An 18,464-nucleotide genomic window follows, 5' to 3' on the forward strand; every position below is an offset into this window, starting at 1 on the left:
AGGAGATGAGAAAGAGAAGAGGAGCAAGATACTTACTTCCCTGTTTATCCGAATCTAAGAGATGCCGAAAGGTTGAAAACGGGGGCGGGCGGAAAACAGAGAGAAAGAGAGAGAGAGAAAGAAAGAAAGAAAGTAGGGGAGGAAACAAGAGCTAGTTATTGTGATTAAAGAGCAGGAAAAGAGGGGAATGAAATGGTTAGATAGCAGCTTGCCTTGAGGACCTGTGGAGAGAATAATGTTCAAAGGGCTAAAATTCCTATGTTTATGCTCAGCAACTTCATTGCCGAGATCTGGGAGCATGTTATATTACTAAAAAGTCAAGACAAAGTAGTCTGAGGATCAGACTCAGTTGTAAACAAGCCACTAAACCACTTTATTTGGAAGTTTAACCAAAAGTGAGCACACCAAAAAACTACGGACCATATACTTTCCATGCACAGAAAATTGTGTGTATGCACCGGGTCAAAGTTGGTGAAGCTTTTTCAGCGACACTGCAGCAGTCAGAGATCTCAGACATAGCAAAATGTCTTTATCACAGATGGAAAAGACGGCCAAACTACTAAATTAAGTAGTTGAAAGCCGTATGAACAAAGTTGTATGAAACCGAAGTTCTTAACCGTAATTTTCAACGGTACATTGGGGTGACACGGGCAAATAAACTGTGTTATCCTGCCTTCCCCAGATGGCCGATAAAGACAGACAACAATACAAGCCAAAGCAGAATTTGTCCGTCAATCAGGGAGATTAAGCTTTTCGAGATTTGTCTATCAAGCCATGCCGCAAACATTACTTCCCATGCGCAATCCCATTTCATGTCATTTCAAACCATTTACTGCTGCTTCCAACACAATTGAGCCAGGCATCCATCCACCAGAGCAAGAAAAACTCCTCAACAGTGGGTGTAAATAACAGTGAAAGCAAAATCCTTCAAGAGTGTGGAGGGTGTCACTTTTGTGTTACATCTGTCAGCCTGTCAGCAACAAAAGGGACTCACAAAGATGTCGTGTCTTGCTGGCTATGCCTAAGAATAATTATGTAAAAAAACCCACATGTGAATGAGAGGAGAGGGCGGTCGAACTTTTCAGTTTAACCTTTAAAAAAAAAAAAAAGGCAGTGTTCAATTTAATCCAACCTTGTCGTCTTCCATGAATCATTTGGAATCATTTCGCTGCAGTGTCGTGAGCCAGGGGTCTTGGCATGACATGCGGGCGGTGCTGTAGACAGCACAGTTAATGACACAAAGGTCCTTGGAGCGTTCGTCCTAATGCAGCCCTCGCAGAGCACTAAAGTGGATGAAGTGGCCACTGTGAGCTTTGACGTTCCACTTTAAAAACAGCGCCACCCACCTATGCTGAGTCAGGCATCCACTACTGATCTGGCTCGTGCTGTCCACTTTACATTTCCTTTTGTTCAGCAACACAATAATAAGAACAGAGGACATAATATGGCATTCAGAGACCATAACAACTCATGTTAGACCCTGCAATGAGGCCTTCGGCAGGTAGGACCAAAAAAACAGAGGACAGGCAGTTGAGAGCTCTTCACAGTCGCCCTTTCATTACGAGTGAAGAGCAGAACTTAGATCCTGGCCTGCATTGAAGGAAAAAGAGATTGTCCTTCAGGTAGTGTTGGTCCATCCAATGCCAAGCTGCCAAGATAGGATCTGGCAGGAGCACGTACTTGCTGCTGGGACTGGAGAGGCTCCCTGAGATACTCATTCGAGCTGAACTGTAGGTGAGATTAAAATATCTAAAAGTAGATGAAGGGATCAGCCGTTTTGTATTGGGTCCAACTTCGCCGCAATGTCGCCTTACAAAAGCATTTAGATGAATCACAAGGTCCAATGCTCTGAGCTCATGGGCTCTTGTAAGATCTCTTGAGTCACTGCAATAAAATCTTGCCTCAAAGCCTGCATATACTAGAACGCATAGATATAATTCTGCGCCGTGGGTGTAGTTACTAAATGACAGCTCAGTCTAAGTGACAGAGAGCTCAAACAACCTCAGACAACATTGTGGAGATGCAGTGCCCTGATCAAGCGACGGGTCAAACGCAACAGTGAAAAAAGACTAGCATGAGCCGTTAAGGCGGACATGTGGGATCAGCAGAGACAGAGATGAAGGAGTGGGAGGAGAGCAAGACGACAAAAGACTGAGTGTGACTTACGTCTATGTAGTTGGCATTGACATAATCGGAGCTGGGGTCTGCGAGCAGAGAGTGGAGCTTGACTCGATGGCGATCATCTGAAATGCAGAAAAAAGGTTTAGGGTTCACTACTAAGACATTACAAGACCTGTTCTCAACAAGATCTCAACAAATTCAAATGAAATAATATTTAGGATGTGCAGAGAGAGAAGGATATGACATCCAACAAAGGTCCTTGACTGGAATCGACTTTCAGCGACTGATCCAACTTTGTTTAATCTAAATTCTGACCCCTGAACTCAGATCTGACACATCTGCTGATACAGAGTACTGATCTGATACCACTGCTCTCTTTTTTGGAAGTTTCTTTGTAGAGATGCCACTGTGTTCCCAGATCTCAGCAAATACTATGGTCAGCGCAATGTTAACCAATAGAAATGACAAATGCCAAAGCTATGAAAATAATAATGAAAGCATCCTTTAAGGGTCATAACGCAAAACATGTGATGACATCTGTCTCATAGACAGCTGCTATCCCACCTAAAGATTGAATGATTGATATTCCTGAACAACATATAATCATTCTAAGCATTTTGTGTGTTATGCAATGCTTTTACTGTTGCATTTTAGGGTTAAGACACCAAATATACTTGATTAGATTTAAGAAAAATATATATATTATGTAAGTAGCATATGTTACTTAACTTAAAAGTGACTTTCAATAGAGTTTGTTGAGTAATTGCTTGTTAAACCTGCTTCCACTTCCTGTGATCATGTATACTGTGTTTCAATACAACTAAATTTCCCATATAGTTGTTCTCATTTACATATTTTTCTGTTCCTTTTGTCAGACAACCGAACAAGCATGAAATAGTGATTTAATAAACCAGGAGTCAGACCGCTGAGCCGCAGGGATGAAATCATTATTTTATAATCGTGGAAAAAATCAACATAAATACAGGTTAATGTTAACAGCTGTGCTATGTATTCAGCTGTACTGGCTTTTAAAAAGAAACGATCAGAGAAAGTTAGAGACTGAAGAAAGTCCTTTTTGACTTCACTGGCACACAGCCCGCTGACCTTCACTGGGCTGGATTATGTCATCGTCTCACAAAAAGCTCTGTTTACCCTGGACACACTTAAACACCAAGCTGACGTTGTAAGATTTTCACACTGGAAGGCTTCTTTGGAAATCAACCTCAGCATTAAAAAATATATATATATTTAAGCCACTGTCAAACAATCAATTTCAATGAATCAAACATTAATTACATTATAACAAGAGTTGTTCTTTTATTTTTTTAGAATCAACAACCATTCAACTGGGAGTAAAACTAATTATTGGGAGGCTTTGGCAGACTCATAAGACACGGCAGCAGTGTCGTTAAAAGCTAATGGTACTTAAAAGCAGTTAATGTTAAGGTGTGCTACAGTAAACATAAAAACCTACTGAACACAGCCGAGTAATGACAATGCATTCATTTCTTGTAACACCGAAGCACTTACGGCTAAGCAAGCTGTCGTGCCTTCCTTTGGTCTTGTCCTTCTTTTTCGTGACGTCCCAGCCATCGAAAAAACTCTGCAAAGCAAAGTTAGAGGTCATCAGTGAAGTTTAAAAAGAACAAACACAAGGAGGCGACGTGTCTTTGGCGCATCTCGAAACTCTAGTATAGAAACGTCTTTCCTAATATAAGTGTGTTACCCTAAGGTTATCTGAGTAGAACTTCACCATTACAGCATCTTCTTGCCAAGTCATCAACAGACATCTGCCACAACATAGCGGGGAGAGACTGAGGCTGAGAGATGGCTGCGGCCTTGAGAAGGAGGAGGCAGCCTGCTGAAGTCATTCTCATTCCAGACACAGTGTGAAGCTCGCCGCTCGAAGAAGCCGTCGCTCTGTAATACGTCAGTGTTAAACGGCTAAATTTGTGACAGCTGTTTGTGACGCCCATCCACCAAATGTGACGGTGCACAGAGATGAGTCATCGAATACAGATCGATACTAGAATGAGGGGGGGAAATAAATAAACACGAGTGCGGATGTGCTTGGCTTGAGTCGTGTCATATTCTGCTGAATTTTAAGCCACAGCCTGATCTCCTGGCTGTATCAGTAGGCACATCTAGGCCCTCATACTGCGGCATGCAGTCTCTCATCTGCAGCCAACCAAACCCCCCCTGAGCGAGTGGGGGTGGGGTGGGCGAATTGGGACCACCTGAAACCCTGATCGAACCACGCAAAGCAAGCTGATCAGGGGATTACATCTGCTACCGGATCCTGTACAGGTAATACCTGACCTAATCCTGTTTAACAAACCTGCCTTCATTCAACTCTGTACTTTTGAAGCCACAACAATATTCTTTTCACCTTCATGGAGCTTTATTTGATCTATTTCTATATTAAGCTCACTGGCTAAATGTTCAAGCCTTTAAAAAGATTTGGTTCCAAAGTATTTCTCTGCAGAAAAAATTTAAGTTAAGAAACTCTCTAGTCGAGTTCAGCTGCTAATCTGCTTCATCAGGACTTTCTGGGTGTGACTGAAGCTGAAAATATGCGCTGCTTGACGCCGCCATGTGGGATGTACTTCTTCTTCTGCCTCCCGGCTAATCTAAATATCTGCAAAGACGTGGATCACCTGCGAACTCAAGGCGGGCTGAATGACGCCTGGGTGCTTCGAAGAAGCCATCTGTAACGGCACTTACCTGCCAATCAAGTGGTGACACTGTTAATTATGCGCAACTTTAAGCCTCAATATGATTTGAAAGGGTGAGTTAAAAAGATGTAAGCCTGTGGGGCCCGTCTTAAGTAGCCGCTGGAGGAATTACAGTTTTTAGCAGTTTTCCACATTGGCTTCATTTCCCAGCACCGGAGGTTGCCGCTTGGTCAGACCCCATCAGGAAGCAGACTGAGAAAATACATTTTCAAAGTTCCAGACTTGATGCAAACCACAGGGGCTATTCTTTGGATTGTTTACTCGTCCATCGGTGGTATCAAGCATGTGCTGAAATTTGTCACAGCCAAAGATTTGTTCGAGGTCATTAAGAAACCATTGTTCACTAGAGAGCAGTCTCCAAAGTCTATTTTCCTGTGAAATGTTCCGCTGGGGTATCTTGCTCACAGTTTTTTTAAAAGCTGCAGTAATAGAGCGGGTGCGTGACATTAAAAAAAACAAAACATTTGGGATCCCTCTCAAAACTAGATGATAGATCCACAGGGGTTTATTCTGATACAGTAAATTCAATTTCAAACATTATTTACACATCCAGCAGACACAGACGACACACTAGTATTTAATTTGAAATGTTTTTGATGAATGCATGCCTAATATTGATTCATGGTTTTGGTCTCCACCCACTCCTGTTTGGTGCCGAGCAGGTAATGCATAGGGCTTTTTTTTGTGCTGAAAACAGCTGCCTGCTGCACATAGCGCAGCAACAATGAGCTTCTAAAGTAGAGTTGACAGGAATTGCATAGACAGGCAATTTTCTGTGGACCTTCATTATTAGTGACACCGTTTTTTTTGTTAATGCAGAAAACATATTGATTAGTGCGGCTTTATTCATCAAATTTATGCTGATCAAAATGTTTATGTCATGCATAAGCTGTCAGATTTCATTTTTTAGATTGTTAAATCCGCAGGTTTGGTTGGGATCCTCCTCATATCACTGTGTCGCAGTGCTGACATGAAGCTACAGTTACAGGTGAAAATAAAATGACACGGCTTTCCCCATAGGAGGGCGGCATCAGTCACAGAGGGTGACTTTCTGTCACTGTATTTATTCACTAGCTCTGGTTCCAGATGTTGGCTTCCAAACATTGCCCTACCTACACAGAGAGCCTGACTCATTCACAGCCCGCCCTCCCACCACCCCGACACAGTGCCTTGCAACATGTCTGATCAATGGCAGCAGCGCGACCCTGAGGGAAATAAGGGTTATGAAGTCTGACAGTGGTGTGCACGCTGATCCCCTTCATCTTTTTAATTTCTGCAGGCAATGGGGAGCCAGACTGAAGAGTGAAAAAGCGACCCATATATTGATTTTGGGAGGGGGGAATTTGTTGGCCCCTCAGGGATGGGAATGAATGAATCGAAAAAGTGCATCTGGCTTCCAGCAGGTGGAAAAAAAAAAAAAAAAGTCTCATGGCCACAGGTTGGACTTCATTTAAAAGTAAAAAGAACGGAGTAACTGTGGGGGGAAAAAAAGCATAATTAATCCCCACAGCAGCAGAACGTTCACTATATCTGCATTATCTCTTTTATGCAGATGAAGTAAAATAGCATTTTACAGCTCGCTCATGAATATTAAACACTCCATTTAAGCCTTTTCAAAGTAGACAGTAGTTGCAGTAAAACAGGCTGGCTGTGTACACTGACTGACTGAAAAATTTAAGCAGTGTCATCTGTAATATAACTCTTTTTTTTTTCTTCCCTCAGCTGGAGAAATGGTGGTACAGTACAGGTGTTGGAAAAATAATTCTGCACATAAATCCTCACAGGTTTGAGCTCCTTATCTTAAGAACCATGTAGCAAAAGCCTCACAACATTCTTAAAAGTTCAGGTTATGGGAGGCCCTGGCTTGTTAAATTCATGGAAAAAAGACTACATGTGGACACCCAAACATCTGATTCCAGACTCATGGGAATTAACGCGCTATAACAGCCTCCACTCTTCTGGTTTCAGGCTTTCCACCAGATGTTGAACCTGGCTCCGGGGATTTGCTCCAGACAGGAGAGCATATGCAAGGTCCAAAATTGATGTTGGGTGATGAGCTCTGGCTCGCAGTTGGCAACGGTCTGTTGCGCCAAGCGAACGCAAGTTTGACTGTAAGTTTGAGTGTGATACAAACACAGGCTGCTGGGCTGCGACTAGTTATTTTCACGCTACACTTACACATTGCTCAGTTGTTAATTTATCCTTATTTAGTGCTACAACTAAACTTAAGTCAACCGCAATAAAAACATTGCCCAGTGAAAGAAATTAAGACTGTTAGACTGAAAAGCAATAATACATGTGGTCAAATATGGTCATATATGACAACAAAAGTGTGTAAACTTTAAACACTATAAGGAGTGAGCAGTGTTTGCGTGACGTAGGCAGGTTTCCAAAGAGCCACAAAGGTTGCCGTCTGGTTCTGAGATTTACCAAAAAAGGTGCCAGCAGCGATTTCTATTTTAAACGAATGCAGCGTAAAAGTTGCATAGTCTAATTCAAGTAATGGTTGATGTACAACACTGTACGCTGTGCATGTCAGTGTCAGCTTTATTTCACACCGCTGTCTGAAACAAGGTGATGCAATCCGTCACAGAGAAATGCACTCCCTGTATAAATTTAGAATTGTATGTATCATTAGCCTCTCCGTCTTTCTTGTACGTTAAATAATGACCTGGTTAAGGTTAGGCGAACATTGTGGTTTCAGTTTACGGTGAGTGTCATATGACAAGTGTCATAATTCGTAAGGCTGCTGGAGGCTGCTTGAACGTAAACATGTCATTTTGAGGCACTAGCTGAAATGACTGATGTTGTCATTATTCTTGGGAGGACAGTTTCCATTTTTATTTTTTTTATTATTTTTTTTCCATCTTATAGCGTTCTGTGATGCAACTTTCACAGCAAGATATGTTGAACTTACACATACAGCCTGAAGGGCTCTGTGCAGAGTAAACCATTTCTTTATTGACCCGGGCTTTGTGCATGGGGGCATTGTCATGTTGAGCCTTCCAAAAAAAAAAACTGTTACCACAAAGCTGGAAGCACAATATCATTATATGTTGGAGCATGACTTCCTTCCCCTGGAAATAAAAATAAAAATCTCTTTCTTTTCTTACCTCATATTCTTGTTTGAAGCCATATCCCTCTGCTGTCTTCATCTGGTTGATGTGCTGGAGGAGGTCAGCCACCCTCACAGCAGGGTGGAGCTGACCCGTGTGATAAGGCGAGCTCTTCCGCCGACAGTGACGGTGGGGCGAGCCTCCCAGTAAACTGCTGGACTCGTTGACGGAGCTACGCTGCTCATCTGGGAATACGGACACACACAGTTCAAAGCACACTGCTGGCATTATGCACCCCGCCACACGGACTCCGTTCTTTTTTTATTAATGTAAACTCGGCTGAAAAGTCTAGGGGGCAGCTCAAGGAAAGAAAAGTTGGCGTTTCTTGCAGAGACGTGAGGGGCTGACTGGCACTGCAGAATATTCAAACAGACGAGAGACTTGCAGGAGATTTCTCTGTCGAGAGCACCTTATGGTCTGGCAGAACAGATTGGATACATGCTCAGAAGTAAACATGGCTGAAGGTCAGGAAGGAGGCAGCTTCATCTCTCTAGACACTTTCTCAAGAGTACCCATATGTTCTTTGCTGTCTTACTTCGAGCGTTGCAGCCGTGGGCATCCATGAAGGAGTGGGCCATCCTCTCGTCCTGCTGAAGAGTGCTCTGCTCTGTCATGCTGCAGTCTAAAGAGCTCAGTTTCCGACTCTTCTCCTGCCTGTAGGACATGGCTGCCTTGTTTATGGCCACCTTCTTCCTACTGTGGAGATGCAGAGAGAGGCAGGAGGACAGAGAGAGAGAGAGAGAAAGAGGGGCAGGGAGTAATAATAGACAGAGAAGGGGCAGAATGAGAGAAAGACAGGCAAAGAGATAAGGAAGAAAGGAAAGGAGGGCGGGTGAGGAGATGAGAAATTGGACTGAGGGGAAAATATAAGAGCTACGAGATTGAAACTGGACAAGGGGTAGAGTGCGATTTGGTGATAGCAAGAGAGTGTCGGGGGGTGGCGGTGGGGGTTGTGGTGGAGGTGGTGGGGCGAGAGGAGATGGAGGAGGAAGGAAGGAGGGAGGGAGGGAGGGGGAGGGCAGTGGTTTCTACACTGGAGGATGGGGTGGAGATAGCAATGCTGATTTCCACTCTAGTAATCCTGGAGCTACGAAGGGCAAGCAAGGGGAAGATGGTGTCAGGGCGGAAGATGGAGAAAGGAGTAACTTACGGGTAGTAAGGGTAAGAATAGAAGTCCCTTCTGATTAGCATGAGGGAGGAGGAAAGGAGAGAGACAGAGAGCGAGGAGAAAACAAAAAGAGAGGTGACTATGGTTTATCAAGATGGCATCAAGAAAGATAAATGAAGGATGCTCAGCGCGTTGGGATGTTGTCCTCGCAAGCAATCATGGAGCAGGATCAAAAGCATCAAGAATGAAGAAAAAAAGGGGCCTGCTGCACACCAAAAGTCTGGACCAGTGAAAAGATTTCATTCTTACATTCAAGGTTTGTTTTAGATTATACTGTATCTGGATTAGAATCCAGAATTTTCAATCCCAACAGTGCAGTAAAGTATTTTATACATGGGGTGTTGGATCATCAACCCTGACTTTGAAAACGCCCCAAAATTCAACACACGATCGCTTGCACTTTATTTGCGTATTCACTCATTTAAATCCTCAGACATTCGTAGTTAGACGTCATTATTTGAACTTTCTACCTGATGGTCTGAGCACTAAAACATCATAAATAAAATGAGCGAAGGGGTCGATGATATGCAGGACTTTTTAGTTCTTTCTCAAGAACAAATACATAACGGGGCGATGTCTGAGATGCAAAGAGCCTTGAGGTGACTTCTGTATTTTTTTTACTGTTGGTTTGGTTCATTGACATACACATGAAATATGGCATATCAAAATGATGGACTGGACTGATGTTAACAGTGTCCATCGACCCTTTATCATGAAATTAAGATATTAGAAAGTTGAGACTAATTAAAAACTAAAATGAATAAGTTGTAAACACTAGATAGCAGCCATTATTTATCTTTTGCATTAAACATAGGAGGATTTCCCTCCTGCTTAATTAAAGCAACCCTTACCAGATTTATATTTACTGTCAATCTTTGCACATACAAAATAACAATGTCTCGTGGCTAAATATAAACATGTCGGCTCCCGTTGCCCCCATGTGCCCGTCTAGCTCCTATTGTTGGCTGTGAGATTGGACCACTCAATCTTATCAGCCACTGCCTTCTTCCAGACATCCCATTCATTCTCCCTCCATTCTCTGTGAGAAAATTCCTCAGGCAGAGAACTTCCCCTCTCCGAAAAAAAAAAAAAAAAAAAAAAAGAGGCAAAAACAACCTTCCTAACCAATTACTAGCCCATCCACTGGCACCTCACAGCTGCTCGCCTCATGTAATTGAGTGGGCAATGGAATAACATGCCCCTTGATGAAATATTTCACACTCAGATGAGTGTTCCACCATTGCCCAGCGAGCGGAGGGGGAAGAATACACTGCAGGTGCGATCGACGACAGAGGTAATTTGCAGGTGGAAAGCAGCCAGCGTTTCCAGTGTGAAGCAGGCTGCATTTGAATGTGCTCAGCCAACACGCAGACCTTGAAATTAAAAGATGAGATGAAACAAAAAAGCTTGGCTGCGGCAGCGGTGGGAGAGTTTAGGATTAATGCTCTACCATTCCACTAACTCTGGTTGTAATTCACTCTTATTGCCAAATGCTTTCCTCAATAGACCCTAGCTGCCAACTGGGATGGAGATAAATTTACTCCTTTGGATAGGCTACACAGGAACAATAAGAATAAGACTGTAAATGTTTGACTCTCAAAAGGTCTAACCCATCAAGCAGCCAGCAGACACACACAAACATTTTCATAGCCGCTCACCCCTTCTTGACGATGATGACAATGGCACCGAGAAGCAGAATGAGGACCACCAGTCCGCCGGCGCAGGCCCCAAGGATGAGACCCATGTCTTCGGCATGCTGGGATACCTCCAGAGCCCGCTTAGAGTCCTTACAGGCAGCTGCACAGCAGGACAGAGAGGTGAGAAAGAGGCATGGGAGACGGTTGTTCGACTCTAATTGCAAAAACAAGATGCAACATGTAGTGGTTGGATGTCAATAAATCACCGTCACATTCATTTCAGCGTGATTACCATAAACAAAACAAAACTATTGCCAAGAAGATTGGCATCCTCTGATGGTCTTGGTACTGAAGGTCTGCTAGGTGGGAAATCTGAATATGTTGACCGACTTAAGCGAAGAGTTTAGTTTCTTATTTACCACAGTGAAGTGACTTTTCACAGCGACTTTATCCAAATGATGAAAGAAACACATTTCCTCGCTTACCCCTTACGGAGGTTTCTATCTAGCTATGCAAATTGTTTCGTTTCGTCTCATTTGCTGAGGTTTTAGGATACCTGTAAATGGAATTTCACAAACATTCAGGTGAGTGCACGCTGGTGTTTACGGCACTGAAAGCCGAGTGTCTTTTGCAGTAATAATGCGTAGCTGGCGGAGAAAGAAAAGTCTGAAAAAAACACACATTTCTATGTATGCATGACTAAATAAACAAAATAGCATTAATATTACAATATTATGATGGTACAACAGCTTATTTTTGCACTAACATTGTGAATCATTTATAGCTGAAGCTGACAGTTTCATATTTGTGTATCGTACTCGCTAATGTCCTGCTCTTGTCTTGCTTACTGGGCTTACCTGATGTATATTAGGAATATTGTAAGTATTATTAATATTGTAAAAAAACACAAATCACCTGAAAACCTAGACAGTGCTTTCTAGACTCCTCTATTTACGTGTGAAATCTGTGGTTACTCTATAGTAAAAGTAAAATGAGGCCACACACACACACACACACCATCATTTTGCATACGTCACTTGCTGTTTGCAATTTGAAAAAGCGGCAGTCAGACCTCAAACAGGACATAAATATGACATTTGTGCTTTGTATGTTCGTGTATTGATGTGAGGAAGGTTCATCAGATCTGTGTGGAGTCATTGTTGGATGTATTATAGAGCCATGGGAGCGATGAGGAGCCTGTCAGAGCGGAAACAGCTGATCAATCATGTGAGTTAAACGTTCACTACCTCAGAACTTGCTCGAAACCTCAGGCTTTCATCTCCCATTAGGAGCATTAACTCTTTTTTTTTTTTCAAAAAAAGAAAAAGCTCTCCATAAACTGCTCCCTGAGAAGTCTTGAACCTATCACTCTAATGTTTCAAAGATTTACAGCTCACCTTTATGTCTTATTTATACATTAAAGGATCAGTTATGGACAGAAGAAAGTATCTCCTGAGTCTCCTGCACTGATCGTGGTTATTGCAGCGCACTGACAGGATAAGGATCCTCACTCTGTGGTGCTATATCCACCAGGCTAATTCAAACAAGCCGCAGAGGCAGTGAGGTGTGTTAGAGGTCACCACAGATCCACTTGGAGCTTTTCAGAGGACGGTGTATTTTCCACGTAAAATGGTTGGAGGCTGCAGCGGAATAAAGAGCTCACTAAACAGTATCATAAAGAGTGGAGTGATATCAGCAACGTGAGCGTCTACAAACATGTCTGACTTTCGGGGAGAGACGACGCTCTGGTTATCTTACTGAACTGATGCATGCTTTCATTATTCAGCCATTTCCCTCCTACCCATATGTCACAGTCTCAGTGCATTTCTGTCTGCATTGCCGTCTCGGCCAGCCTAAGGCATGAAATCTCCCTCTGTATGAATCATCTGGGCTCCCCGTTGTGTTTTATACGAAGGTGAAAAATTGCTATTAAGTATAAATGAATTGAAGTGAGTATTATTATTACACTCCTGGCAGCATGCTCTTCATTAACCAGCCATTTCCCTGATGAGAAAACAAATAAGATGGGGAATAAAGCCAAATGCAGAGACGGAGACTTATTTAAGGGTCTCAGGACTGTCTCAAAGAGTTGGACAACATGTGTTTTAGCAGAGCTAAGACACTTTTTGGGGGGTGTTGCTTTACAGTGAAGCAGAATGCTGTGGATTGTTGGTGGCTGTAGCTCCTGGCAGACAATACAGCCTGACAGACTTTCTATAATCACACATATGAGGCTGGGTGAGTCATTCTGCGTTTATGGGCCCATATTTAGAAATTGGCTATTGTGGTTCATTTCATTGCACAAGATAATCCTAGCAGTGGTCATGCAGGGAAATCCACGGGGAAAGGAGAGGTAAAAGGTAATGCGATGCATGCGTCATCATCTTTGGTCTGCAATTCATCATGCAAAACACATTGTGCTATTTGCTCACAGAGGAAAGAGGACATAAGTGCACACTGCCATAAGCTGTGCTACATTATTAATGTATTAGTTTACCGCGTGAATTCAGTGTAGCGTTAATTTTCACAGCACTTATTCCATCAGCGCAGTCATATCACGCTCGCCACCTTCCTGCTATGAGAAGCACTCTTTCACAAAATAAATGAATCACTTCTTCTTTGCCGTCAATAAACTCAACACTTCAACATCTGTTAATTCTCATATGTTAGTCTGACATCAACACACGTATAATTCACTGGACATTTTCAAATGAAAGCCACGAACAACAAATAAAAGCTGATCTCCAACAAAGGCCTAGCAGAGGCCTAAAATGACCTGTATGATTATATGGATATAATAAATACAGCTATTTATGCCACTGTGCTGAAGTTCCTCTTTTCTATTTAATGTAGTTGAATAATTACAACGTCTCATGTAGGCAAATTTTACCCACTGATGCCAATCGCTTCTACAAATAAGTGTTAGCTTATGTCAATGACACCAAACACTTTGAGCTGCCAAAAGACGTTTAATGTTTCGTCGTTAGTATCTTAATACAGACTGAAAAAACAGCAATGTAGAACCATCTACTAGATATATTAGATAATCTAATATAAGCCATTTTTAAATACACATCTGTGACTATCTTTTGTTGACGCAAATACAGTCGAAATAAACTATCTGATGATTTATGGTTGGTCCGTTTCAAACAGAGTTTAAGCAAAATTTCCAAATACTGAAAAAGCAAAATGCAGATTTGATGTTGCAGAACAGTGAATCTTTAAAAATGGTCTGATTTGTAATAAACGTGTTCTTTAGTGTAAGGTAATGTTGAGCTATATTTCATCTGAGGACATAAAACAAAGCAAAGGGCCCGGGTGTCGAAGAGAAAAATAAATAAATAACACTCGCCCACCACTGCGGTGGCTTGGCCGAGCGCTCCGGTGAACACAGCTGGCAGCGCGAGTGTTTGTGTGTGTGTGTGTGTGTGTGGGAAGCTGGTAAGAGGAAATGAGAAGCAGCCAAGAACGGTCTTAACAGGACCTCTGTGCCACCTCTGAGGGAGTAGCATCAGCATGTCCTCTGGGTCTGCCTGCCTGCCATGGTCGTATATGCACAACCATAGTAAAAAATGGCTCTTATAAATATGCCTGCAACCCACCTCCTCCACTTACATGACATGCTGGCAGACAATAGTGAGGCAGGATTCTTTGATGTCATCTCACTCCAGATAAGAAAGAGTTCAGGGAGAGGAATCCAATTTAACTGCCACCTTTCTCAAGAGCACTACAAACTTCAGACATAATTCAGTGGGGAGGAAAGGGGGGAACAACTCCATTTCACCCTCTGTCTCTCTCCTGCTCCCCTATTGTTTGAACTGAGAGCCTTCTATCTGTGTCTGCCTCTCAAGCAAACACTCCTGGTCGCTTCCTCTCTCAGGGAGAAAAAAAAAGAAAAAAAAGAAAAGGGGATGGAGGATGTATTGTTGAATTCTGGATTTCAAAGCCATCAGAGCCCAAGAGGGGTTTGCCAAAAATGTCAGTGTCAGTGATTCGAGAGGAACAGAGCGAGAGCACGGACGCATGTTCGCTTTCACCTTTCCTTTGGTGTCTGTTGAGGGGAGATTGGCAATGGGGCTTCCTTCCTGCAGAAGCCCAAAACAACACTAAGTCTGTGTCAAATCCCCTAAACAGCAGCATGAGCCAGGATAATTGTCGAAATCTCCGACATGCACCCTGTACCACGTAGTTGAAACGACTGGAACTGCGAAGAAGAAATCCTACAGTGGTTATGATCACCTAGAGAATCACAATTTCACCCATTCAACATTATGTTAGCCAGGAAAAGACAACCCTGGCCTCTGTATCACCCCAGTGCTGCTGCTATTGTGGTAGCATATTCAGAATTACAGCTTTTTATGACCTGCTTCTTATTTTCAGACCCTCATTACAATAGATAATGATAACATTTTATTCAGCGGCTTAATTGCTGAGACATGGGGATATGACACTGCAAGACACAGTTTAACAAAAGAGTCCATGGGGCAACCACATTAAACACTAAACCAAGTGTAACCTTATTATCTCAACTACTATAATCATTACGATCCGTTATAATTTTTCCGATCCATGTCACTGCAGCCCTACATGTGTGCACACCTATCACACATAGCAAATACAACAGGTTACAACTGGGTTAGGATGTCACCTGCCAAAGGTTTCAACAAGAGAACACTGCAAATTGTGTTTTTCACAAGATGCCAGTTGTAAAAGCTGTCACTGAAAACACCTTCAACTTGCAGTGGGCCACACTATGTGGAAGCAAACCTCGAAGCTAGAAAACTATTTTGGTTCACCAATCAGCGAGCAAATTTCGTGACCGGGCACCATCTTGGAATCTGGTATATATCAATAATTAGTTTACAAAGCACCCAAACAAATGTGGGCGTCAATAAAGACAATCAAAAAACGAGTGGGCTAATCAGCCGAAGATTTTAGGAGTTGCTGTGAACTTTGATTCTCTTCCCTCTCCCACAGTTGGACAGGAATCTGGGGTAATGCAGTTAATGAGTAAAGCCAGTCAAGAAGTCATTGCATGTGTTCCTGGGCTTCTTTCGTGATGGACAATAACAGCAATAGTTCTGTTTGTTGAGGTGGATCACACAGACACTGGTATGGAAATGATGCAACTTTTTCATATTATAGACTGCAACGGGCTTCTGGGAAATGTTGTTTGTTAAAGGCTACAAAAAACTGAAATATTGCATAAACAACAAAAAAGGTTCCAGATTCAGTTTTGCTCTCTATAACTTTGACTTCCTCTAATTTTAGCATTTGCAATAAAGCTGAGGCTCCATTTGCACTAAAAGAAGAGCATCATCATCTTGTTTTTGTGCTGTAAACTACCTCTCTGTGCACTGTGAAGCAGTACAGCAATCCAGTTAAGCGACCTATAATGTAAAAAGGTACGAACAAAGTCCAGAAGATAACCTTTGTGATAGTGATGGACTATGTTTAAGATTATACAGAATCATTCATTTATAATAATTAGAATCAGTTGATGTGATAATGACTTATTGATGTGAAAAACTTACACAAAGCACCTTTAACATTGAAGAAGAAAGCGTTACCTTTGCGAGCAATCCGTATGCAGTTTATCCTGGTCTCCTGTGAGTAAAAGAAAGAAAAGCTGAGTCAGTTCATTTGGTTTGGTAGCATGACACAGTAATTAGCAAGAAAAAAAAAGAACGGCACACAGTGCAAGTTAATTATGAGTCAGTCAGTCGAAATCTAAAACCCTCAACACAGGAGGCCATGTGTGTCAAAGTCACCCAGCCCTTTGCCGTGTGAAGGAAATAATTGAAATTTCCGAGAGGGTGACAACTCCTTGTCAAAAGAGAGGCCTATGTTCCCCATCACCATGTGAGGTCACGCTCCCGGATTCACTGATTGGCTCCACCAACCCCTCACCTCACCTAAAACAGACACCTCTATCCGTGAGAAGGAGGGGCATGTTACATAATTAAGATTTAAGGAAGTTAAATCAGCCTTTATGGGCAATTATGCTAATCTGTGCTCTGAGATTGGAGTCAAAAACCTTTCACCTAAAACGGTTGCCAAATTACCTTTTTTAATTGGAAATCTGTTTCAAGTGGATTCTCATCTCCTCTCATCTCTAACAGTGACGGATAAGTCATATTTACTCCCACCCAGGGGTTACTAAAGCAGCGGCGGGTAGTATGTCATGTGTCATCCCGTCCTCTGTCAAGGTGGATTTCTGGCCTTTTGAAACAGAACTACGAGTGCTTGTCAAAGTAACAATTTAATGCAATTGAGCCTCCAATCTTGTTAAGAAGACGGATATAAAGTATATCGAAGAATCCCCATCCTTGGGGTGGATTCTGATAGCATTTTATGGAATTTCTTTTTCAGTATTGGATCTGCTTATCAAATCTGAATCCTTTCTAATCCCCTGGAGAATCCAGTGAGGTTCAGATTTCAACCTTTTTTAAGTAAAGTTAAGTTAAAGTTATGAATAACACAAAACTCAAAGATTCAGCTGAGATACAGCATGAAATATTGTTTTGTAGTCTGAGAGCACATGGACACTACAGATCTGAGAGGTGCTGTCCTATATTCATTCTCCTTTTAGTTCTGTTTTGGTCTCCACCAACTCGTCATGAAAAAAAAAATGTCTCTTTAGCTGCTAAATGCACAACTGTTCAACAGGTAGCTGCTAACTTCCTGATGTTTGGTGCTGAGCGGGTAGTGCACAGTTGGTTTTAAAACTATTTAGACTGAACACGGGTTGCGGGCCATTAAAACCAAAAAAGCGAGCTTAAAGATGCTAAAATGCCTCATAGAGCTGATTGGAACTGCAGTCAGGTGTTAATCCTCTGTGGGTGACACATTTCACATTACACATAATAAGCTGATCCTATGTTAATATGAAAATATGATTAGAGCTGCTTTTGACTACTGAAACTGAAGTTATCTGATCTGCTAGATCGTTTCACCACTCATCGCCATTCTGTTGCAGTAAAAACAAACGGATAACATTGTGGGAGGGTAAGTAGCTCCCAGACCTCATTGTCTCCTCAATTTGCAAACATTTTTGGTTATTTCGCATTAGCTGCTAATTTCTCCTTCTTTTAGTTAGGTGGTAACTGCTTTTTAAATCCCTCGGTGATGGGTTGCACAGGTCATCAAAACATCGACCCCTGCCAGCTTTCTCTCCTTTTACACAGGCGTCGATTCCCACCATGAACGGGCTGCTTAAATGAACTACAGTGTTGTTACGGAGTGATGCTTCTTTCTCTATCAAATGACTGTGGGTGTGGGTGTTTAAGCGAGTAACTAACATAGAGAATTTAATGTCAATTAGCTATATCTGATCTAAACGGCTACACGAACAGATAAAAGATTAAATACACAGATTTGTTAAGCTTAGAAAATCTGTGTATTTTGCCAATCTGGAGCGGGATCAAACAACAGATCAAAACCCAACCCTACCCATTGGTATATCAAGTAAGCGAAAACCGGGATGAGTGACAGGTAATCCCAGGTGATGAGTCATGATAAACGCAACAAAAGGGTTGAAATATCAGCCTGCGGAGTATTTTCATTTTCAGTGTAATAGATCGCTGTAAATCTGGATACTGGATACTACAGATACGACAGAGAGAAAGAGTGTGTGTTCATTTCCTGATTGTGTGTGTATCAAAAGAAACTGGAACCACCAATCATG

The 18,464-nt window shown here is 42.2% G+C and overlaps 1 protein-coding gene across 7 annotated transcripts in view; it reads right to left on the reverse strand.

Annotated features, from left to right (window-relative positions):
- The window catches only part of ptprua (protein tyrosine phosphatase receptor type Ua), a 169,414-nt gene that overhangs the window by 26,548 nt on the left and 124,402 nt on the right, over nucleotides 1-18,464 (reverse strand). For 2 of the 7 annotated variants that reach the window (XM_019267014.2, XM_019267016.2), the window contains exons 13-20: nucleotides 16,348-16,384; nucleotides 10,799-10,937; nucleotides 9,123-9,152; nucleotides 8,508-8,668; nucleotides 7,970-8,157; nucleotides 3,652-3,724; nucleotides 2,167-2,243; nucleotides 37-54 (exon numbers count right to left, since the gene is read on the reverse strand). In XM_019267014.2, the coding sequence (XP_019122559.2) occupies nucleotides 37-54; nucleotides 2,167-2,243; nucleotides 3,652-3,724; nucleotides 7,970-8,157; nucleotides 8,508-8,668; nucleotides 9,123-9,152; nucleotides 10,799-10,937; nucleotides 16,348-16,384 (723 nt within the window). The remainder of the gene's footprint in view (nucleotides 1-36; nucleotides 55-2,166; nucleotides 2,244-3,651; nucleotides 3,725-7,969; nucleotides 8,158-8,507; nucleotides 8,669-9,122; nucleotides 9,153-10,798; nucleotides 10,938-16,347; nucleotides 16,385-18,464) is intronic. The other 5 variants (XM_019267017.2, XM_019267018.2, XM_019267015.2 and 2 more) reach the window with 4 other exon arrangements.

This window comes from Larimichthys crocea, chromosome XIII (genome assembly GCF_000972845.2).
Source record: "Larimichthys crocea isolate SSNF chromosome XIII, L_crocea_2.0, whole genome shotgun sequence".
In the NCBI taxonomy this organism is placed as follows: domain Eukaryota; kingdom Metazoa; phylum Chordata; class Actinopteri; family Sciaenidae; genus Larimichthys; species Larimichthys crocea.